General features: G+C 41.9%; 1 protein-coding gene across 1 annotated transcript in view; it reads left to right on the plus strand.

Moving 5' to 3' along the window:
* LOC143277038 (cilia- and flagella-associated protein 43-like) overlaps positions 1-21,756 on the plus strand; it is a 78,293-nt gene extending 56,537 nt beyond the window's left edge. Inside the window, exons 29-39 of the mRNA XM_076581769.1 lie at positions 2,432-2,551; positions 5,364-5,471; positions 8,878-9,053; positions 13,566-13,776; positions 14,049-14,161; positions 14,782-14,941; positions 15,803-15,876; positions 16,365-16,455; positions 16,804-16,884; positions 19,652-19,805; positions 20,712-21,756. Coding sequence (XP_076437884.1) covers positions 2,432-2,551; positions 5,364-5,471; positions 8,878-9,053; positions 13,566-13,776; positions 14,049-14,161; positions 14,782-14,941; positions 15,803-15,876; positions 16,365-16,455; positions 16,804-16,884; positions 19,652-19,805; positions 20,712-20,881 — 1,458 coding nt within the window. The 3' untranslated portion in view covers positions 20,882-21,756. The remainder of the gene's footprint in view (positions 1-2,431; positions 2,552-5,363; positions 5,472-8,877; positions 9,054-13,565; positions 13,777-14,048; positions 14,162-14,781; positions 14,942-15,802; positions 15,877-16,364; positions 16,456-16,803; positions 16,885-19,651; positions 19,806-20,711) is intronic.
* The last annotated feature ends 2,507 nt before the right edge of the window (positions 21,757-24,263 follow it).

The raw sequence follows: 24,263 nt of genomic DNA on the forward strand, positions 1-24,263 counted from the left end.
TCTTTCTTTCTTTCTTTTGCGTTTGACAGCTACACAATCAGGGTCGAAGTCCGAGGGATGCCACAAACTCGGATGTCCGGCAAATATCGGCTACCGTCCCCCAGAGCTTGGTGTTGAGGTCAGCACCCCCAGGCCAGGACTGCTGCCGCATCTTCTCATACAGGGGGCAGTCTTGGAGAATATGGGATGAGGTCTGGTCAGCTTGGCCGCAATCACATAGGGATGTGGCTGCCACTCCAATCCTCTTCAGGTGTGCTTGGAGGCCGCAGTGTCCTGTGCAAAGGCGGTAGATGGTAGGCTGGGGTCTCCTCTCCAGTGTCCTGATGGGATCCTGGTATGCCTGGTAGCCTCCGTTCAGGGTGACCCAGCCTCTTCGGAATCTGCTGCGGAGGAGAGTTTTTGCTTCCTCATACATGGCAGGAACGGTTGGCTGTGTGAGCTGGCTTCCCTCCTTAGCAAGGTGGTCTGCACGCTCGTTGCCTGGGAGGCCTACATGTGCAGGCACCCACTGGAGGGTCGTTGGGGCTGTTTGGGTAAGGGTTGCAAGGGAGGCCTTAAGGGACTGGATCAGTGGACTAGGATCAGGGGAGTCAAGGGCCTGGAGTGTGGACATGGAGTCAGTGAAGATGGAGATGCTGCCAAGGGGCTTTCCACAGGAGGAGAGGAATTCAAAAGGTTAAGATAAGATCCTGTAGCCTTTGACAGCCTTTTGCAGCTATAGGGGCAGTGAATTTTTTTTCAGCTGTGTCTGGTGCTGGACATGGGAAGGCAGGGCTCAGTTCTCACCTTCCACCACTTTAACCCATCCCCAACCAAGCTCACATACCCGTCCATACCAGGGTACTCCGGAGTGAGGAAAAATGAGAGTAATTGCCTTTCCCAAGGACACAACACCATGCTGAAACGGGGCCTCGAACCCTGATCACTGGTGAACATAAGTGGAGCTTTATTTGTTTGCCTTGACTGGTTTGCATGCTGTCAGCAAGGTGGACAACATGGCTAATGTACACAGTGTGAGCAAGTCACTTTGCAGGTACTCAAGCACGTGTGGTGATACGTCAGCTTGGACACAACCAACCATTGCCTGTCATGGAAAGAGCATGTTTTCATTAGTAAAGAATGATCATGTCAGTGAAGTCAAATTCCACTTACACTTAACAATGCGCATGCACCCATGCCGTACTCATCTACACATACTGGTAGTAAAAACTGGAGAAAACAAATGAGATGAACATTGTTATTGGATACAAAAAACAAGAGGAAAAAACTATGAACCCACTTGGGAGAAGAGAAGTTGTTTTCTTCAACTCGTAGAGTCTTCAAAGCAGCTGAAGATAGCAGCAGTCACAAGTGCAGTTTTCTGGCTGTTGAATACAATTCACTTGTCTTGAGAACAGTTCATTGCTGGTTGGAAAAGGTGGATGGGTGAAGGAAGTGAGAGAGAATCTAGAAAGTGAGAGGAAAGGGGGGTGGGGGAAGGGGAAAAAGACGGATAGGGGAGGGAAGGGGGAAATGGGCAGGGTGGGGATGAGGGAATCTGTGATTTTACACAGAAACACATACTGCATATGCAACAGTTTGCAGACTCACAGACAAATTATTGGGTTTTTTTTGTTTTTTTTTTCATTGTTTAAAAGCATGACCATGTACATAGATCGATTTGTGTACAATAGACACCCTGTGATTTTTCCTTTGTCTGTGAGTCTGCAAACTGTTGCACATGCAGTATGTGTTTCTGTGTAAAATCGGTGTATGTGCATTTGCACACTTGTGTGAGTATTCGCACCTGTGGGTGTGCACAAGTTCGCTGAATGTGGCCCATTCTTATTTTCTTAACATGACCCATTCTTGTTCTTGTTTTATTTCAACCATTTGTATTTGTCATATTTTTCATGATGTATTTCTTTATTTGTTTATTTTGTTTAATTATTTTAAGTTCATTTCATGGTGGTGGTTGTTTTTTTTACACAAGCCTAGGGTAAGCTTTAGAGGCTGGGCCTGTGTGTTGGTTTTATGTGTATGTTAGGTACCAGCTCTTTTCTTGTATGTTTTGTAGCATAAACGGATCAGTCCACATGCTTTGATTTCTCCATAAACTGGAAACTGGGCTTTCAGCGACAGGATTTAATATGATTTATTCCTTTCACCGCCAAGCTTGCATTTATGCATAGGCGTGGTAGAGGACCCATGTCACTGAAAGGTGACCATTCATTGGTCTGTTATCCATGAACTTACTGCTCTTATTGTTGGGTGGTAGGATAAGCCATATTTTCTATACATCGCAGGGGGAATCCCCAGCTATTCTTAGCCACTGTCTTTTCTGTGTTTATACCACAAGGGAATTTTGTACTGTAATTTGACTGGCGGTGAAAGGGATAATGTGAATGTGCCCATAAAAAATGTGAGTGCATGTATGTGTGTGTGTTTGCAGCAACTGGAGTCAGAATTGAAGAAACTGCAAGAAGGAATTGCCAGTAACATGGAATCATTTGATGAAGCCCATAAAGAGCTCTTCACACAGAAGTTCAGTGCCACACTGGTTGTCTTCCAGGTTGTGTGTGTGTGTGTGTGTGTGTGTGTGTGTGTGTGTGCTAATAGTGTGTGTATTATAGTAGAAAGAGCTGATTGTGTGGTGCTGTAGAAAGAACTGATAGTGTGTGTGGTGTTGTAGGAAGAGCTTATAGTGTGTGTGGTGTTGTAGAAAGAGCTGATAGTGTGAGTGGTGTTGTAGAAAGAGCTGATAGTATGTGTGGTGTACTGATAGTGTGTGTGGTGTTGTAGAAAGAGCTGATAGTGTGTGTGGTGTACTGATAGTGTGTGTGGTGTTGTAGAAAGAGTTGATAGTGTGTGTGGTGTTGTAGAAAGAGCTGATAGTGTGTGTGGTGTTGTAGAAAGAGTTGATAGTGTGTGTGGTGTTGTAGAAAGAGTTGATAGTGTGAGTGGTGTTGTAGAAAGAGCTGATAGTGTGGTGTACTGATAGTGTGAGTGGTGTTGTAGAAAGAGCTGATAGTATGTGTGGTGTACTGATAGTGTGTGTGGTGTTGTAGAAAGAGTTGATAGTGTGTGTAGTGTTGTAGAAAGAGTTGATAGTGTGTGTGGTGTTGTAGAAAGAGCTTATAGTGTGTGTGGTGTTGTAGAAAGAGCTGATAGTGTGTGTGGTGTTGTAGAAAGAGCTTATAGTGTGTGTGGTGTTGTAGTGATAGTGTGTGTGGTGTTGTAGAAAGAGCTGATTGTGTGGTGTTGTAGAAAGAGCTGAAAGTGTGTGTGTGGTGTTGTAGTGATAGTGTGTGTGGCGTTGTAGAAAGAGCTGATTGTTTGTGTGGTTTTGTAGAAATAACTGATTGTGCGTGGTGTTGTAGTGATAGTGTGTGTGGTGTTGTAGAAAGAGCTGATTGTTTGTGTGGTTTTGTAGAAATAACTGATTGTGTGTGGTTTTGTACTGATAGTGTGTGTGGTGTTGTAGAAAGAGCTGATTGTTTGTGTGGTTTTGTAGAAATAACTGATTGTGTGTGCTTTTGTGCTGATAGTGTGTTGTTTGTGTGGTTTTGTAGAAATAACTGATTGTGTGTGCTTTTGTGCTGATAGTGTGTGTGGTGTTGTGGAAAGAACCAATACTGTTTGTGGTGTTGTAACCAGAATTGATAGTGTTTGTAGTGTTCAAAGAAGTGCTAACACTGTGTGGTGTTAGTGGTGTTCAAAGAAGTGCTAACACTGTGTGATGTTAGTGGTGTTCAAAGAAGTGCTAACACTGTGTGATGTTAGTGGTGTTCAAAGAAGTGCTAACACTGTGTGATGTTAGTGGTGTTCAAAGAAGTGCTAACGCTGTGTGATGTTAGTGGTGTTCAAAGAAGTGCTAACACTGTGTGATGTTAGTGGTGTTCAAAGAAGTGCTAACAGTGTGTGGTGTTAGTGGTGTTCAAAGAAGTGCTAACAGTGTGTGGTGTTAGTGGTGTTCAAAGAAGTGCTAACAGTGTGTGATGTTAGTGGTATTCAAAGAAGTGCTAACACTGTGTGATGTTAGTGGTGTTCAAAGAAGTGCTAACACTGTGTGATGTTAGTGGTGTTCAAAGAAGTGCTAACAGTGTGTAGCATTTGTAGTGTTCAAAGAAGTGCTAACAGTGTGTAGCGTTTGTGGTGTTCAAAGAAGTGCTAACAGTGTGTTGTGTTTGTGGTGTTCAAAGAAGTGCTAACAGTGTGTAGCATTTGTGGTGTTCAAAGAAGTACCAACAGTGTGTTGCGTTTGTGGTGTTCAAAGAAGTGCTAACAGTGTGTTGTGTTTGTGGTTTTCAAAGAAGAGCTAACAGTGTGTAGCATTTGTGGTGTTCAGTATCAAGGAGGCGTCACTGCGTTCGGTCAAATCCATATACGCTACACCACATCTGCCAAGCAGGTGCCTGACCAGCAGCGTAACCCAATGCTCTTAGTCAGGCCTCGAGAAAATAACAAAAATAACAAAAATAAAATAACAAAAAATAAATAAAATTAAATTAAATAAAATACTACTACTAATAATAATGATATTACAAAAGAAAAGAGATAAATTAGCAAATAAATGTGAAACACGCAGACACACATTCACACACACGCACGCACACACACACACACACACACACACATGCATAACAGATATGCAACAGACATACAGTTTCACAGATATGAAAGCATAATCAAATACACATTAACGTACATGAGCACCAACACACACATACATGCACACATTACCCTGCACTTGTGGTGTTCAAAGAAGCGCTAACAGTGTGTAGCGTTTGTGGTGTTCAAAGAAGTGCTAACAGTGTGTAGCACTTGTGGTGTTCAAAGAAGCGCTAACAGTGTGTAGCGTTTGTGGTGTTCAAAGAAGTGCTAACAGTGTGTAGCGTTTGTGGTGTTCAAAGAAGCGCTAACAGTGTGTAGCGTTTGTGGTGTTCAAAGAAGTGCTAACAGTGTGTAGCGTTTGTGGTGTTCAAAGAAGCGCTAACAGTGTGTAGCACTTGTGGTGTTCAAAGAAGTGCTAACAGTGTGTAGCGTTTGTGGTGTTCAAAGAAGCGCTAACAGTGTGTAGCACTTGTGGTGTTCAAAGAAGCGCTAACAGTGTGTAGCGTTTGTGGTGTTCAAAGAAGTGCTAACAGTGTGTAGCGTTTGTGGTGTTCAAAGAAGTGCTAACAGTGTGTAGTGTTTGTGGTGTTCAAAGAAGTGCTAACAGTGTGTAGCGTTTGTGGTGTTCAAAGAAGTGCTAACAGTGTGTGGTGTTAGTGGTGTTCAAAGAAGTGCTAACAGTGTGTGGTGTTAGTGGTGTTCAAAGAAGTGCTAACAGTGTGTGGTGTTAGTGGTGTTCAAAGAAGTGCAAACAGTGTATTATGCTGCAGGAAGAGCTGAAAGTTCTACGCCTTCGCCTGTTACTGCTGAGAGAGGAAGAGCTAATGACTTGGGACAGGGCAATTCATGAGAAGATGGGAAGGTTGTTGAAAATGAAGGTAATTCATTTTCTTATTCATTTCATTTCCAGTATATGAAAGGGGAAGGGGAAAAAAGAGAAAGAAAAATTGGAGACCTAGATGATTTGCAAAGTTTTTAGTAGATTGACTGACTCAGTTTATCTTCACCATGGGAAACTGTCAGTTGCCAAAACAAAAAAAACTGTAATTTCCGGCCTGCAAAGCGTTACAGTACATGAGGTGCACCCCAAACTTTTTTTTTTTTTAAATTTGGTCACAGATAAGGGGCATACATCTGATGAGGTGCACATGCACTGAGAAAAAAAAATGACATGAGAATTCAAACATCACACTCTCTCGCAATTGCACATGTCAGGTCCGTAAAGTAGGAGAAAAATTACAAGTTACAAAGTCAATGAAAAAAATAGACAAAGTCAGAGATGCTAGACATTGGGTTTGCAACTCATTTAAGGTTAGATCATTCCTCTGTCGCTGAAAATCGTGAGAAGTCCAAGCACTCAGTTTAAGACAAAAACAGGGAAAATATCCAGAACCTCTATAGAAATTCCAGAAGTTGCTCCCTGAGTTGTGACATCATCTTCGGAATTGATGTCATTGTGCCATCTGCGCCCAATACTATTCAGTCTTTTGTTTTCTCTGCTTGCGGATGTTTGACTCATTGATTCTCAGTTTGAAGGCACCTTTGCAATTTTCTTTTTCTCCTTTTTCGTTAGCAAGTGCAACAGCTTTGTTTGAATTTGGCATCATATGCTATTCGAGTGGTCTTGGACATGATTTATGGTTTGACAAGAGATTCTTACTGTGACTGTCAGATCGGGACTGTAAGTGTGATTGTAACTACTGTGGAAGTTAAAGTGCTGTGTGATCTATTGGGAGTATTCATTTGTTTTGTGAGTTTTGCAAGTTTGTTGTGTCCTATGTGCCCATGTTGTGTTCAAGTTTTGCGCACAGATATGGCACTTTCAAACCGATAAGGCGCAGAGGTCGGAGTTTCAGTTTCAGTTTCAGTAGCTCAAGGATGCGTCACTGCGTTCAGACAAATCCATATACGCTACACCACATCTGCCAAGCAGATGCCTGACCAGCAGCGTAACCCAACGCGCTTAGGCCTTGAGGAAAAAAAAAAAGAAAAAAAAAGGTGAATAGATAATAGATAAGCTTACACAAATAAATAAATAAATAAATAAATAATAACTATAATATAAAAAATAAATAAATAAATAAGATAACAATGATGATAAATAAGCAAATAGATGTAAAACATGAAGACACACATTCACATATACACCCACACATGCATAACAGATATGCACCGAAAATGCAGTTTCACAGATATGAAAGCACAGTCAAATACATATAAACGTACATGAGCTCCAACACACACACACACACACACACACACACACACATACCACACACATTACCCTGCACCTCCTCTACCCCCCTCCTCCACACACTCATTTCTAGTCTACGTATCACAGCTTCCACGGCACACACACACACACACACACACACACACACACACACACACAGATGAACACTTACTTGTACAAGCACACACACATATGCCCATATCTCCACACACATATATACAAAGATATATATATATATATACGTTCCAATATCCTGTTGCTCCCACAGTGTAGGCATGCATACACTCACATACCTCATCCTCTACCCCACCTCCTCCCTGCACCCCCACCTCCCCCTCACACAACACACACACACACACACACCACACACGCATGCACGCACGTGCACAGAACTCTACTGACACTTGTGTACACTTACACTCTCGCGCATGCACAAACGCACTCAAAAATACAGACCCACACATGCACACAAACACACACATACACAGACGTACAGAGGCTGCCACTGATTGGCCGCAAGAGGGATGGGAAAAGATCTCTGATGCCAAGAACGTGGCGTCTAGTGTGTTGCTCAGTCTATTGTATTTGGAAAAGCCCACAGAGACTCTGTTCCGTTTTGAAGAAATTTGCGCAATGTTGGTTTGGAAATGATGCCGATATTTGTTTGATTTGCAAAGCATCTTGCTCTACCAAGAGGTCGGAATATAGTGAAACAGGTTTTGCCTTTTAGGCGGGAAAACATGGCATGTGTATGCATGATGTATGTTGAATGGAGACATATTGAGAAAGAGATATCCCTGTTCAGAAACATTAAGAGAATGGATAGGTATGGACACAATGGTTGTTCCAGCCAGAATTTTTTTATATGTATACGCATGATGTATTTTGGTTGTTAATAGGTTGAGAAAGAGGCATCCCAAAATGAAAACATGAATGATGAAGAGAAAGGATTTATACATATGGATATGTATAAATACAATTGTTATTCCAGCAAATTGTCAGGTTTGGATAAACATGGACCATGATTCACGTTTGGACACCTGGTGTGGTTGGTTTTTTGTAGTGTTGTTGTTTTTTTACCTGGAAATTGTGTGATTAAGAATATTGTGAAATGTCAGAGCATCATGGAGAGGTATATCACTGAATTCATCTGTCTTATAATTTTAACAGAGTGGAGATGGCTCATCTGCTATCCCTGAAACGCTTGAGTGACGGAACTCAGAAAGGATTAGTGGAAAATAGTTAAAAGGGCTGCCAAAGTTCTGTTATATGACCGCTGTAAGCCTGTCGGGAAGTACACTTACCAATCACACAAGCAAACCCTGCATGCTGTGAACATTCTGCAGAACAGCAGTTGGTTGTGTGCATACAGAGGAGAAAACAGACTCACCACATGCTGCATGCCAAAATCAGTATGGATAAAAATTGCCCAACCCACGAACTGGGTACAGACCCAGATCATCGCCTCTGGGAGCAGATCCTTTGTCAGTAGATGTCATGCAACTATCCTGTTGATGCAAAATCTAACAGGTTTGAGATTTTTTTTTTTCGGAACAGTTGGATATGTATAGCCTTAGATAAAAATAGGCTATAGAAATGCTACAATATGACACGTCACATGGGGGACTGTAAAAACGTCTCCAGTCACTGCTGGGATTTGAACCATATACCTCATGGATTATAGGATGGAAGTCCCACACTGCTAATGTACCTGTTACACAAATACGCTTGTCAGGGTGACACTTTTTTTTTTTTTACAGTCTTTAAAGCTATTTTTTGCACAGTGTTCTAATTGTGTTGCAAGAGTCCATTTGGAAAAGGGGAAAAAGTTATGAAGACAACCACAAAAATCAGACATCCCTGCTTCATTTGAGTGTTTTGCAAAAAGGTCTGTGGAATCACAAATCTAGATACACACACACACACACACACACACACACACACACAGCAGATTTAGATATAATATATGCAAATATATAGGCCAAGCAGGATTATTCTGGGTTGCTTATCCTTCTTGTGTCTCATGTGAGGCCACTGTGCTGTGAGTGCAGAATCACAGCAGCGACACAGTGAAGCGGTGCCAGAAGCAGGTGGACACTGGTCACAGTGACTATGAGGTGTTGCTGGCTGAGGACAAACTGCTTGACAAGGGATTCAGGCGGGAATTTCAAGACCTTCCTCATAATATGGTTGACACCTTATATCGCCACTTTCGCAAGCGCCCGAGGTGTGTGTATACTCCCTAGTTAATAATAAATCAATCTTACTGACCATTGTTGCCAGGTGGTGTCACGGACTGATAACCGGGAGGATGTTCAAACCCCATCAGAGGCATATCATCATGAGATTGTCCAGCCCATGTCCAGCTCGTACCCAGAGCTGAGCATGCAATGGGCTCAGTTAGGAAGACTGGGACCACATGTTTGAGTGTTATCAACCTCATGGATGTATCAAATTTACTGACCAGCACTGCACAAGTCTGTGTCTCCTAGACCTGGTTCAAACCTGGTTGATGCTGGGATGCGTTATAAAAGGAAGCATGTGGCACACCTCCGTCAGTTCAGTTTAGTTCAGTAACTCAAGGAGGCATCACTGCAGACAAGTCCATATATCGCTATTCAGACACCTCCATATACGCTTGTAACTCAGCGTGCTTAGTCAGGCCTGTCACATACTACCAAACTAAAAGGAATCTCCTTGGCAGCATGGCCATCATCCTCATCTGTCATCAACTTCAAGTTGAGATTTTACCTTCTAGTAGACAATACAGAATATCGCATAGAAAAATGTGTACAATTTTTTTTTTTTTTTTTCCAAATGCCATTTCCATTTTAAATTCAATGTAAAAGGTTGGTTGTTTTGTTTTTTTCATTGCTTTTTTTTTTTTTATAATGAAGTTATTATCTTATTATGGTACTGCATTCAAATTTTATTATACTCGTTTATTCATTTTTATCTTATTTTATTTCTTTATGTATTGTTTTGTATTGACATGTTCATGATGATATGTTATTATGTGATAGTAGCTGGTGCACTGTTTTTAACGACCAGTGTGTCCTGATGTGTATGTGTGTGTAGGGAGAGTTGGGGAGGAAGGTGTGTTGACTGATGTGTATGTGTGTGTAGGGAGAGTTGGGGAGGAAGGTGTGTTGACTGATGTGTATGTGTGTGTAGGGAGAGTTGGGGAGGAAGGTGTGTTGACTGATGTGTATATGCTGAGCGCACACAGCACCATCCAGCTGAAGTTGCGGCAGATGCAGGATCCCTGGTTGAGCAACAAAGCTGATGAGATCCAGGGCTTTGCAGACAGGAACGACATGAAGAACTTCTATAACGGCCTGAAAGAAGTCTACGATCCCACCACCTCCGGATCTGCTCCACTCCTCAGTGCTGATGGTTCTGCCCTAATCACTGACAAGGACAGGATCCTTGAGAGATGGGCTGAACACTTTGACAGCGTACTGAACCGCCCTTCCACCATCAATGATGAAGCCATCGACCGACTCCCCCAGGTGCCAGTCAGTGAGTCGTTGGATGCCATTCCAACTTTGGAGGAGACCCAGAAAGCTATCCGTCTGCTATCCAATGGCAAAGCCCCTGGCTCAGACTCCATTCCAGCTGAGGTCTACAAAGAAGGTGGTATGGCGCTGACTGAGAAGCTTCATCAGCTATTCCAGCTCATCTGGCAGCATGAGGCAGTTTCACAGGACTTCAAAGATGCTTCCATCATGCACCTGTACAAGCGCAAAGGAAATCGTCAGGCCTGTGACAACCATCGTGGAATATCCCTGCTGTCCATCGCAGGCAAGACTCTGGCCAGAGTACTACTCAACCGTCTCATAGCGCACCTTGAGCAAGGTCTCCTACCAGAGAGCCAGTGTGGCTTCCGGAAAGAACACGGGATGTAGCTTTTGCCAGTCTAGCATGAAGTGTTTGCCAGCTAAATAAGTAGTGTTTTGGCAGCCAAGTATGTAGTGTTTGCCAGCCTAGTATGTAGTGTTTGCCAGCCTAGTAGGTTGTGTTTGCCAGCCTTGCATGAAGTGTTTGCCAGCCCAGTATGTTGTGTTTGTCAGCCTAGTAGGTGATGTTTGCCAGCCTAGCAGGAAGTGCTTGCCAGCCCAGTATGTATTGTTTGCTAGCCCAGTATGTAATATTTGCCAGCTTAGTATGTTTGCCAGCCCAGTATGTATTGTTTCCAGCCCAGTATGTAATGTTTGCCAGCCCAGTATGTAGTGTTTGCCAGCCCAGTATGTAATGTTTGCCAGCCCAGTATGTAGTGTTTGCCAGTCCAGTATGTAGTGTTTGCCAGTCCAGTATGTAATGTTTGCCAGCCCAGTATGTTATGTTTGCCAGTCCAGTGTGTAGTGTCTGCCATCACAGTGTGTAGTATTTACCAGCATAGTATGTAGTGTTTGTCTGTCTAGTATGTGCCTTCCCAAATATCTGTCAGACAGACTTCAACGAATTCAGAATAACATTGCCAGACTCATTTGCAGAGCTTCTAAATTTGACCATGTTTCACCTCTCCTTCAGTCTCTCCACTGGTTGCCCGTTTCTGATCGAATAGACTATAAGCTATTCTCTCTGACCTTTTCTGCTGTCAGCAGGTTTGGCCCCAAGTATCAATCTGATCTCTTCCATATCAAAACTCCTTCTCACCAGCTCCGTCCCTCCTCCTCTGATACTCGACCTCTCAGGATACCTCACGTCAGAAGTAAGACCTATGGACACAGATCGTTTTCTTTTCAATCGCCAAAGACATGGAACAAGCTCCCTGATAACCTCCGTCATTCTGATTCCCTTACATCTTTCAAATCTGGTCTCAAAACTCACCTCTTCCCTCAGCATCAAGTTCGTAGTTGTGGCAGCTCCACTTCTTTTGCGCGAGCTGTGCTTGACTATGTGTGTATACATATGTATGTGTACATAAATACTTGCATGTATATGAATGTGTTTGTTTATGTGTGTGTGTGTGTGTGTGCGTGTGCGCGCGCGCGCACACGTGCATCTATTTATGTATGTTTGTGTTTGAGTGTTGAGGGTAGCTGCTATGTACATATGTATGTCAAAATATATGTATGCATTGTGTGTGTGTATATGCATGTGTGTGTGTGTTCATTTTTTTTGGTGCGTGTATGTAACATAGATGTAATGTGTTATGTAAACAAAAGTATTTGTGAACAGATATCTGGATAGTATGTTATAGAAGTAACCATTATTATTATTATTGGTAGTAGTATGTAGTCTTTGCCAGCCTAGTATATAATCTTTGCCTGTCTAGCATTTAGTGTATGTTGTGTTTGCCAGCCTAGAATATAGTATATCCCAGCCTGGTGTGTACTTTTTATACTTTTTGTCAGCCTGTTATGTAGTGTTTGTCAGCCTAGTTGATATGTAGTTTTCCTGCCCAGTATGTAGTGTTTGCCAGCTGAGGTGATATGTAGTTTTCCTGCCCAGTATGTAGTGTTTGCCAGCCTAGTTGATATGTAGTTTTCCTGCCCAGTATATAGTGTTTGCCAGTCTAGGTGATATGTAGTTTTCCTGCCCAGTATATAGTGTTTGCCAGTCTAGGTGATATGTAGTTTTCCTGCCAGTATGTAGTTTTCCTGCCCAGTATGTAGTGTTTGTCAGCCTAGTTGATATGTAGTTTTCCTGCCCAGTATGTAGTGTTTGCCAGCTGAGGTGATATGTAGTTTTCCTGCCCAGTATGTAGTGTTTGCCAGCCTAGTTGATATGTAGTTTTCCTGTCCAGTATGTAGTGTTTGCCAGCCTAGTATGTAGTTTTCCTGCCCAGTATGTAGTTTTCCTGCCAGTATGTAGTGTTTGCCAGCCTAGTTGATATGTAGTTTTCCTGCCCAGTATGTAGTTTTCCTGCCAGTATGTAGTGTTTGCCAGCCTAGGTGATATGTAGTTTTCCTGCCCAGTATGTAGTGTTTGCCAGCCTAGTTGATATGTAGTTTTCCTGCCCAGTATGTAGTTTTCCTGTCACTATGTAGTGTTTGCCAGCCTAGTTGATATGTAGTTTTCCTGCCCAGTATGTAGTTTTCCTGCCAGTATGTAGTGTGCCAGCCTAGTTGATATGTAGTTTTCCTGTCACTATGTAGTGTTTGCCAGCCTAGTTGATATGTAGTTTTCCTGCCCAGTATGTAGTGTTTGCCAGCCTAGTTGATATGTAGTTTTCCTGCCCAGTATGTAGTTTTCCTGTCACTATGTAGTGTTTGCCAGCCTAGTTGATATGTAGTTTTCCTGCCCAGTATGTAGTGTTTGCCAGCCTAGTTGATATGTAGTTTTCCTGTCCAGTATGTAGTTTTCCTGTCACTATGTAGTGTTTGCCAGCATAGTTGATATGTAGTTTTCCTGCCCAGTATGTAGTTTTCCTGTCACTATGTAGTGTTTGCCAGCCTAGTTGATATGTAGTTTTCCTGCCCAGTATGTAGTGTTTGCCAGTCTAGGTGATATGTAGTTTTCCTGCCAGTATGTAGTGTTTGCCAGCCTAGTTGATATGTAGTTTTCCTGCCCAGTATGTAGAGTTTGCCAGTCTAGGTGATATGTAGTTTTCCTGCCCAGTATGTAGTGTTTGCCAGTCTAGGTGATATGTAGTTTTCCTGCCAGTATGTAGTGTTTGCCAGCCTAGTTGATATGTAGTTTTCCTGCCCAGTATGTAGTTTTCCTGCCCAGTATATAGTGTTTGCCAGGGCACCCAGGAACCCAGAAAAAAAATGAAGTGCATCTTTGCCAGAGTGGTCAAGAAGGGCCATGATCCAGGCACCCCAGGTGGAAAGAACCCCAATCCCTTTGGGGATCAGCTGCACCGACAGATGATAGAGATGCAGATCTTGCCCAACCCTGGCCTCAGTGAGCTGGACAACCAGAAGCCCGATTCCTGCGACCCATCCGTGTGGCAACGACTGTGTGACTATCGAAGCACCAAACTTGCCAGTGAGAACAAGGTGGGTGGTTTGGTGTTTGGCATGCTTCATGTGGTTTACTGTGCAGTGTCCCTGCAGTTGTGTGATGGTTCTGTTTGGTGATATATAACGTCACATGATTGTGATACATATATGTGGAAATTTGTTCACACATATGTAGATGAAGGAGAAAACCGTGTGTAACTGAAGAGGAAAACTAATTTGTGATGTGTGCACAGTTTGTTTGACCACCTCACTTTGTTGTGAAAGCATAATACATACACACCCACACATTTTATTTGTGCTTGCTTCAGATAAAATTGCAAGGGCAGGTGATGGCAGACATGCAAACTTTCTTGCAAAAGCGGATTGCAGAGGATGCAGCCCTGAAGAGAGAAGTGGACGACACTATCAAGCTGTTGACAAAGTCTGTCGTCACTCCTTGTGCTGCTTTCATGCTGTCTTTGTTTTCTTCTCGTGTTTTGTCGGCATTTCAATATGATCATTTTCCTCTGGGTTTGTTTATGTGTGTATGTGTTTGTACTCTTGTTGGTGTGTAAGTGTGTGTGTGTGTATTTTGTTTGTATGTGAGTTGGTATGTTCACCATCTTGAGTGAGCTTGTATGTGTGTGTGTGTTTATGCACATGTGTTAGTGTATATGCGCATATGTGTGTGTGTGTGTGTGTGTGTGTGTGTGCAAATACAGAACTTAATGAGTGAAATGGGCAGAAATATGAAATGTGGTCACTGACTCTCACCCACATAAATACTCACTATCTGCAAGGCATTTCAACTCAAAAGTCAGCTCCGTTGTAAGTCATTGTCAAACTGACCATAAAAGACCATTTCATGTTTTCTGAACAAGTCAGTCTGGCACAGCATCCTAAGTCTGACCAGTGAAACATTTCATCAACTAAACTTGGATCTTTTGTGTCAGTGGCCAGCATGCATGTAGCCTGTGACAAAGCTAAAATGTTTCTTGTGAGCATGGTGTTTGAGGTATCCTTTTTCAGTTGGACTTAACTCCTATGCCTTTATATCCCCAGCATTAGGGAAGACCAGATCAGGTTCATGCTGGACGTGGAGGTTCAGCTGCTCTTGAAGCAGGGTCAGGTGGAGGTGGATCCTGTGGACTTTGTGCCCAGCTATGAGGACTGCCTGCTGGTCACCCGCTCCTCTGTGGAAAAGCTCAACACTCTGATCAGGGTAGCTTGCCTGCTGTGCTCCCTTGTTGCATGCTGCCATAGACCTGTGCCGCAGTTGGCCGGTCGAATCAGGGTATCAACCCTTGAGGACCACTTCAGCCCACATGTCTTGTTTGCAACCAACGTGACACGTGTAGAATTTATTTCCTTTCAGACTTGTGTGTTCATATCATGAAATCCTTGTTTATGAGGAGCCATGTCTTCTGAAAAGAGTTTTATGAATACACATGCTTGACTTTGGCATCTGGGTGCAGTCGATCACTTAAAATCTTTTACCTGCACTGATAAGTCATGGCAAGTATGCCATATGAAACCAAATTTTTAGATTTTAAAATAATGTTTCTCCTGTCTCCATGAGGCTATGATAATTACAATTTTTCCGATGACGTTTGAGTAAGTCAGCAATAATTACAAGCGGAGGAGGTATTTTGCCTTAATAGTCTTACTTGTAATGTCACATAACTTGTGGACCAGAGAGTAAGCTGTTATTTGCTATCTTGGAAAACATTGCTTCTGTGGATTGTTTAAATTGTTAGGTAGATGTACTAACGTGTGGAAGGCTACTTTTACAGTCATTGTTTAGCAAGCATAGAAACTTTACAGTTCAGTCCATTTTGTTAAGACATTTCTGACATTTGTTGTATCTGAACAGAAGCAAGTTACAGATTCAGTTATTCATGAGATGTGATACTGATCACCTTGAATGTGATATGAACAGTACTTGTGTATTGAGTTGTCTGCATAGTTCAACTACACAGGCAAGTGTTTTGTGCTTGCTTGTTTCCACACACATGTTAGAAGATCAACGGAAGGTATGAGCAGGTCAAACTGTACACCTAACTCTTGTGTGTTTTGTCGGCAGAAACTGGGTGAGGAGAAGATTGCCTTCATGAATGACAGCAAGGAGTACAGGAAAGGCATCATGCAGCTGGAATGGTTAGTGCTGTTGATGTTTGTTTTAAACCATCAGAAAATCATACATCCAGACATACAACCCCTCCCTTCCCAGTGACCTTCCTCACAGAAAGAGAACAAAATTAAACAAAGCATATAGGTCAAAGCACACATGAGTGAAATACACATGTATGCACTCATTCTTGTGACCTCACTCAGCATTGGTGTTGTGCATATGCACTTGCATACACAAAGACATAACCAAACATAAACTTAAATCCCAACCAGATATCTGTTTACTTTTTTTTTTCATGATATATGGGTTTAGTTTGCCTATGTAATCATTTTTGTGCTTATTTTATATTGGACGTTTTGTCATGTGGTAGGAGTGTGTGTTTGTGTGAATGTATTTACGATTGCATTCACACACACACACACACACACACACACAGAGTCCTTCAAGCATGTCCTGAGTGGATGTGACTAGTCGTGTGGCAGCAGTGAGATGTGCAAGGTTTGGTGGCGTGCAGGGAGCACAAGAAGATGGCCATGGAGAAGGAGGACATTGAGACGGAGCTGCAGGACATCCAGTTCACGAAGGTCACACGTGAAGTACAGGCTGTGAGTAGGGACACGAGGGGCGGTGGTGCATGAAGCCAGACTGATATATCAGATGTATGGCCAGACTGCTCCTTATCTGTGTGATTGTGTATTCAGATAACACTGATGATTACAACAGGACAGTTGTTCAATTGTTTACCTGCACTTCTCTTCATCCACCACCTTTCTCTCCAGTCTGTATGACTTTGGAAGGTCTTAATCTCACTGGTTTTTCATGCAGATGTATAAGCTTCCATCAGAGCACAGCAAATTATGTGATTAAAATGATTGATGGATTGATCAGATGGGATAGCTTTTGCCACCTTTCACCTTTCAGTTTCTGTGTGTTTTTTGTTGTTGTTTTTTCAGTTTCTGAAAGAAACTGATTATGATGAAAAGAAAGCCAAGGATATGTCCATCATGGAACAAACCATTGCTCTACAGAAGAAGGTGTGGAAAATATTAGTTGTCTTCACTTTTTTCCTGTGTTCTGTCTGTCTGCCTGTCTTTCTTTCCTTCTTTTCTTCTTTCTTTTATTTCTGTGTTCCAAAATGATTGAGAAAAAGAACTATATGAGGGAGTTTCGATAAATATCAGAATGCAGTTGTTTGGGCATACATACACATAAAATGACCATGCCACCTTTTCAATGCATCCTTCTTCAGCTTTTACACATTTTCCCACTCTTTGGAACAACTGTCTGTGGCACCCCATCACACTGATTTAGGTGTACCCCAAATAATGCCCTTCAAGAAAACTCAAGTACTTTTAGCAGTCTGGAACTGCCTCCCCTTCCATAATTGTGCAACATATTGCAAGAGGTCAGATCAGAATTTAAGGGATATGTGATCAACAGTGCACTGTTTTCTGCCAGAAACTCAAGAGTTGCTGCTACAGTGTGTACACTGGCATTGTTACAATACAGTAGGTCACCCCGGATTCCAGTGGGGGGACACTGTCAGCACCATGCCTTGAATACATAGGTAGGAAGTGGTTGACATTCCTGTCTCTGATCATTGTCTTTCTATCCTGAAGTGGTTCTGTGGCTATCTGGCTGGACTTAGTGAAGAAACACGCCACCATTTATTTGTTTGCTCTTCTGGATCCTTTGAATTTTACAGACAGGTTATCACTTGGGAAGACCCAGACTGCTGACCATTGTTTTATTTTCGGTATCATACAGAAGTACGCATGTCTCCTCTCAGTCTACAATATCCAAAATTGGTTTGATCTTCCGCCATAAAATTTTTGGATCATGTGTGTGTACCAGTCAAGCCTTGCGGTGTTTTTTTCATCATTCAAGTTAAGTGGGACCCAACAGGCACAATGGTTCCCAATACAAAAATGATCATTGAGAATGACATTGATAATTCATGTTGAAATGTTCATTGTATTATCTATGTCATCTTGAGTAATTCTTGAATTCTCCTTAATCATTGACCTTACTGGGTCATCTTTTCTGGAGTGGCAACTGTTACTGGATGACCACAATGGTTAAAATCTTCAAGTATAGATCTTCCAAATTTAACTTTTTTTTAAACCAGTTGAAAACTATTGTTCAGCATGAATGTTCCATGCCAAAGCAATGTTGCATGCCAAAGCAATGTAACAAAATTAAAAGGTTTTTATTGAATCATTTCCCTGGTTTAAGTCATATGTTACAGCATGTAAATTATGCTGTGAAAGGGTCATGTTTCCTGCAAGAGAGCCATTGCCAGTAACCCATATTTTGCCTTCCCAAGCAAAATAGGTTTCCTGGAGTGAAGTGATATTTGACATTTTAGCTTTGACATCATTGCTCTATTGAATGATGCAAAGTGTGACACTATTGTTCTTGTAGTTTTTCTCAGTTCAGCTACTTAATGATCCCCCCAGTAATGACATCAACAACAATAACTACATTAAAGATGATAATGCCTACAGACATTAATATTGGTGTAATTTTATATAAAAATAGGATACATCATCCAGTTGTGTAACAATGTATCAGGATGCTATTACTGAACAATACAACACGAAATTGTCAGAACAGTTTCATCGGTGAGCTGGGTTCATCAGTAAGCAGTGGTGAAAGTTCCATTGTGAGCATTTGTTTGCCAGACACTGGAAATCAGAGTCTGTAAAAGTATGCACCCTTTTCTGCCTACTCCTGAATGGTACCATTAATGTGTATTGTTGACAGTAATGCTACATATTTCAGCATTGTTAAAGCAAGAATTCTATACAAAGTAGCTTGTCTTCGCTTTCAGTGTCTCTGTCAAAATAATATGCCACCGTATCTTTCAGATTTCCATCCTTCTAGGTCACTGCACTCAGTTGACACCTCTCTGCTGACAGTTCCTCAGTTCTCCCTTCAGACCTTTGGCAAAAAATCTTTCTCTGTCTTTGCCCCCATGGTCTGGAACTCCCTGCCTCTTTCCTTCAGAAAACCCCAGTGTTTTTCAAATTTTAAAAGGAATTTCAAGACGCACCTTTTTCAACTTCACCTAGCATGATCCATACAAATGAGGACCTGTTTGTGTATGGTGATGTGTTGTGGGGAAGGAGGAGGGTGTGATTGCTTTTGAATTTTGTACTTTAGAATGTAGATTTTTTATGTATTGTGATGTGTGTGACCAGTGTTAAGGATTTGGAAGTAAATTTTTAGTACTGTGATATGGTTTTTGGTGTGTTGTGATGTCAGGGGTAGTTTTAAGTATTGTGATATGATAATGCATTATTTAGGCATATTCATGTGACATGTATAATGAGTGTGTATAGTCTGTAATGATTGTGTGTGTGCGTGTTTGTGTGTGTATGTACATAAATTTGTGTTTGAGTGTTTGGTCGGCTGACTGTAAAGGGTTGTGCATGAAAGTTTTTTCACTTTAGTGTTTGAATGCATGTTTTTAAAGGTCAGTTTTTACATTGTACATCTCAGCTGAGCATGTTTTACATGGAAAGGCGCTTTATAAATTGAATTATTGTTATTATCATGTTTTTTGTTGTTGTTTTTCCAAACATACTTATTCATTCATTTTGTACAATGTACCAAAACAAAGCACCAAAAGATACAGATACAATATGCCATATTTGTACTTGACATGTCATTCCACATTCATCTACATACGCACACAAATTTTTAATCTGCCAGTGGGCTCTCTCTCTCTGTAACACACACACACACACACACACACACACATTTACCCACTCAGGTTTATTGCCTGCTTGCTTTCAGTTCCATGAAAAAGTGATGGCAGAGAAGCAACGCTCCTTAGCCAAATTAGAGAAAACCATGCAGCAGAGGGATACTGGCTACAGGCTGAAGAACACCGTCTTGGCAGATCTCAATGTGACCGTCAGTGAACGTCGCAACCTTGCAGGGATTTTTGGTCAGTACTTTCCCTTTTTGTGTCCATAGTTCCTTCGCTTCAGTTTTTTTTTTACCTTACCTAGACAGCACCCTGTATTTATCAGTTCAAGTTCCTGCTAATATTGCTGTTGCTTTGATCAGGTTTGTGTGTATATTTTTTTAACAGTATCGTTTTATTCAAGAAAAGGTTATAACCCCTCTTTCGCAAACTAAAGAAAGGAAGAAAAAAAACCCACCCAAATCCACAGTTGTGCACGCTAATCAAAAGAACCAGCTTCATTAACATTCAAAGTGGCTACAGTGCATAACCTTTCAGCACAAAATAAAAATGTACAGTGAACTGACCAGTTATTCCATTGTTGGTGCTCACAATACCCAGACTGGTTCTTTCAGTATTGATAGTGTTCATAGCCATCCCTGGGCATGGCTTTCTTTTCTTTTTTTCTTTGGAATGGGGGGGATAGGGTGGGGGTTGCTTTTTTTTCTATGTATTATTGATGGTTCCATGTTCACACAGACTGTGTGTCTGCATTGTCTTGTCACTGTAGGCTGGTCTGTACTCTTGCATGTAGCAGTGTTGTTCAGTCGTTCAAAGGTTAGCCGTTTACAGATTCCGGAGGCATGAAAACAAAGTTTTGTTTGACCAATTAAATCATCAAATCTCCATCGCTTTCACTGTTTTAGTGAACAACCCTTTTTAATATTTTTTTTTTTAACTGTAGCGGTCTTATGTAGTTTTGGTCGTGGGGAGTTACAGTATGCATGTAGTTGTGGGGTAGATGGAGATATAGCACCTAGCTTTCGTCAGAGACCAAACTCTAAGAAACTCACTCCTTGGTTTCCTGATGTTAACTTGACATTGTAAAGCAATGGATAATGGCTGGATGAGGAGTTGTGTGACATGGTGGCTGTGTATTGTTGACAGTGTCACGGAATGTGGACACTGATGCTGAACAGAGGTATCGCCAGGTGTTGTACCGTCGCCAGCTGGTGAACCTTGCGCAGGCCCAGGCCCAGGAAATGTCTGCTCTCAGGACCCAAGTTGAACGACTGCGCCTACGAACGTTCCCTTGCTTCGGTACCTACAAAGATTGAGTGCAGGGGTTGGGTGTGGCCTTTGGTCAGTCTTCCTTCAAGACTTACTGGATCAGCTGTTGCTTGCTCAGTCTGCAGGAAGAACAATCAGTATTAGGAGAAGTAGTGGGAATAATCCCTTTTTGGGATCTTCCATCTGGGAACATCAGTTGTTTATTGTTGACGTATGTGCTGTTCAGTAGCTAGCTGTGATGTGTTGTGTGCACATCCTGAACTGCCCTTCAACATGAATGGGTTTTTTTTTCTTCCCTTTTTTGTTCAAAGCAGATGTGGTGTAGCCCATATGGATCAGTCCACATGCTTTGATGCATCCTTGAAACTGAAACTGCAACATCAAATGGAAGTGCTGCACATACTCTTACTGTTTCAATTACGTTTTCAGTTTCCATTGAAAGAAGAGACATTTCTGTTGCCATCAGTAAACAGTCACACACCCCACACCCCAACCACACATTGAACAGCAATATCATTGAGCAGTGATCAGGCGATTCCCCTTCTGACACCTGGAAAAGACAAAAGGGGGAGTGACCGGTCAATTTTCTGTCCAATTTATATTACCTTATCTATCTATCTATCTATCTATATCTATATATATCAGACGATACTTAACAGGTCCCAAGAAATCATTCAGCTGTCACAATACTACACAGTTTATATGCACAAAAAAATGTGTGCTTTTGGATTATTTTATGTATTATTTATTCAGCTTTACTTGCTCTTTTTGAGCGTATTGAATGTCAATAATTTTCCCATGCTTTGTCTAGTAAGTGTAGGTTTGTTATTTTGCAAGTTATATACACACATGTGGAACATGTGAACACATCCTCCAGATAGGTGCGTGTTTTTGGCATGACTGTTTTTGAATCAGAGTTTGAATAAAGAACATATATTTTCTCACAAGTGTGCTGTGGGTTCTTTATTTTCAATGATGTTATTTCAGATCAGCCATCTGCTATGGCATAGAAGTTAACATCATGGACTGATGATTGGGAGAACACGGGTTTGATCTGCATCAGAAGCACATAATCGCTGGTCAGCTCTTTTACATAACTGAGTGTGCTATAACTCATATGGGAAGACTGGGACCACACTGTCTAGTGTCATCCACATCAAGGATACATCATTTGGAGTGTTGCTGCTCAAATATGCTAACCAACTGTGCAGGTGACTAGCTGCCTGGTTGATGCTGTGATTTAGTATGAAAGTGAGCAAAGAGTGCAGCTTTGACATTGTCACGTTGACCCAAACCCTTTTGAGCCTCCAAAGGTTCTGGTGTCATTCTCATCCTTGTTCCCATTTCCTGCTCCTTTGCTGACTTAAGTCTTGATCCCCCATCACTTCTGTGCTTGTGGTGAGTCAAATCATTATCTTGGGCAGATTCATGGGCACAGTCCAAGGACAGATGTATGACCACGGTTTCCAGGAGGCATTCATTCAGTCTGGTTCTCAGTTGTCATTACATGGCGTTTTAGGTGGTATCCCATATATGATGCTTCAGAATAATCATCACTGAACACCACTAGAAATGCAGGGTCTTCGCTGGTGTCTGGCCTCCTAACAACCTAACATTGATAGTTCTGTGTAGTCTGCTTGCTGGCTTTGTGACTGTAGGCTGGGTGTGGCTGCGTGTGTGAAAGATATGCACAAGGACAAGGGGAAATTGAGAACTTGTGTGCACATACACACACACACACAAAACACACGTGCACACACACACACACAGAGGTGAAAACAAAATAATTGCGAACGTCCTTGATGATGGATCTTGAGCATGAAGAAATCATCACAACCACTCGTGATGACAAACGACTCCATCAGTCTATCTGAATACTCATTCTGTGCAATCTACCACTACCAGCATCATGATTATTGCCCGTTTTATGGTGACAACATCATTACCATTAGCTCCTATTCCTACTTGCTGGCACATCTGAAAATACCACAGCATTAAGAAACATTGAATTGGATTGAGAAGAACTTATCTCACATTGTCACATTAATTCTTCCTCATCTTTCATAAGCATGAGAGATGCAGCGTTGTGCTTAAAACTATGACTTTTTCCATTTAAAAATAAGTATATGTATATAGGTGTTTTTTGTTTTTTTTATAGGGAAAATTCAACAAAGTTACAGACAAGGCTGCATCACTGAATTTGGAGAAACGCGTGCAGTTGTCGCTCATGCCAGCAGTCCCTGAATTGGGCAAAGTGCTGGACACAGAAGTAAACCACGCCTTCCTCACACATTCCACATCGCTCTAATCGAACTTGACTTTGTCCTCGAAGTTCACGCATTGAACGACCGTGATTGACGTCCACATGTCGGCAGCCAGTAATGGTAGCAATCATTGTAAATAATATACAGTGTTAACTGCTCCTTAGTCAGTGAACTAACTCACCAGCCCATCGATGGCGCCAGATGTTAATCTGGGGTGGCGATATTTCAACTCTGCTAGCCCACAGTCCACGTGGCTGCTAGAAAAAAATGCCAAATGTCTAGCCTCCTAAGTTAATAAACTGTAAAGAAAGAAAATAATGTGCACAGAAAACGATTATCTCGAGATAAGCAAAATGCGCAAATCACATGTGAGGAAAAAAATATCAAGTTTGTGTTATACTGGATGCAGCGTCAGCCATGAGAACGACCCATGCTGTCTTGTCACATGTAGCCATGAGAATGACCCATGCTGCTTTGTCACATACAGCCGTGAGAACGACCCATGCTGCTTTGTCACATATAGCCGTGAGAACGACCCATGCTGTCTTGTCACATGTAGCCATGAGAATGACCCATGCTGCTTTGTTACATATAGCCGTGAGAATGACCCATGCTGTCTTGCACCGAATTCAGCCAGGTCAGTGTTGATCAAGTAATTTGAAAGAGATCTTCAAAGATGCGTCGACGAATTAAATGATCGATTTTGGTATCACTCTTAAGACTGTCTGTCTGTCTGTCTGTCTGTCTCTCTCTCTCTCACACACACACACACATATATGGGGGGGGGGAGGGGGTAGGGGGGGTAGGCCATGACAGCTGTGAAATAAATCTTAGAAGCATACCAGACACAAAAGTCAATCAGCGCGTCGATGGTATGGTATTTTCTAAATTCAAGGGGCCGACAGAAGAAAGCACTGTTCGTCATGCAGTCTCAGTACGTGTCTTAACTTCTCAAGTTGTGTTCGCCATCCTCTAGTGTTGTTATCAAGTGGTGTTCGTTTACTTCTTGTGTCATCATTGTCGTGTGAAAACACCATTCCAAGCCCTCGGAAAATACATCAAGTTGGTCAATGCGGGAAGGTAAGCAGATCTCTCAATTAGTTCTTTGAAAAGGAGTCAGAGAAAGATAAAATGTAGAGAGTGAAGAATAAGAACACGATGATGA

This window comes from Babylonia areolata, chromosome 2 (genome assembly GCF_041734735.1).
Source record: "Babylonia areolata isolate BAREFJ2019XMU chromosome 2, ASM4173473v1, whole genome shotgun sequence".
NCBI classification, from domain to species: domain Eukaryota; kingdom Metazoa; phylum Mollusca; class Gastropoda; order Neogastropoda; family Buccinidae; genus Babylonia; species Babylonia areolata.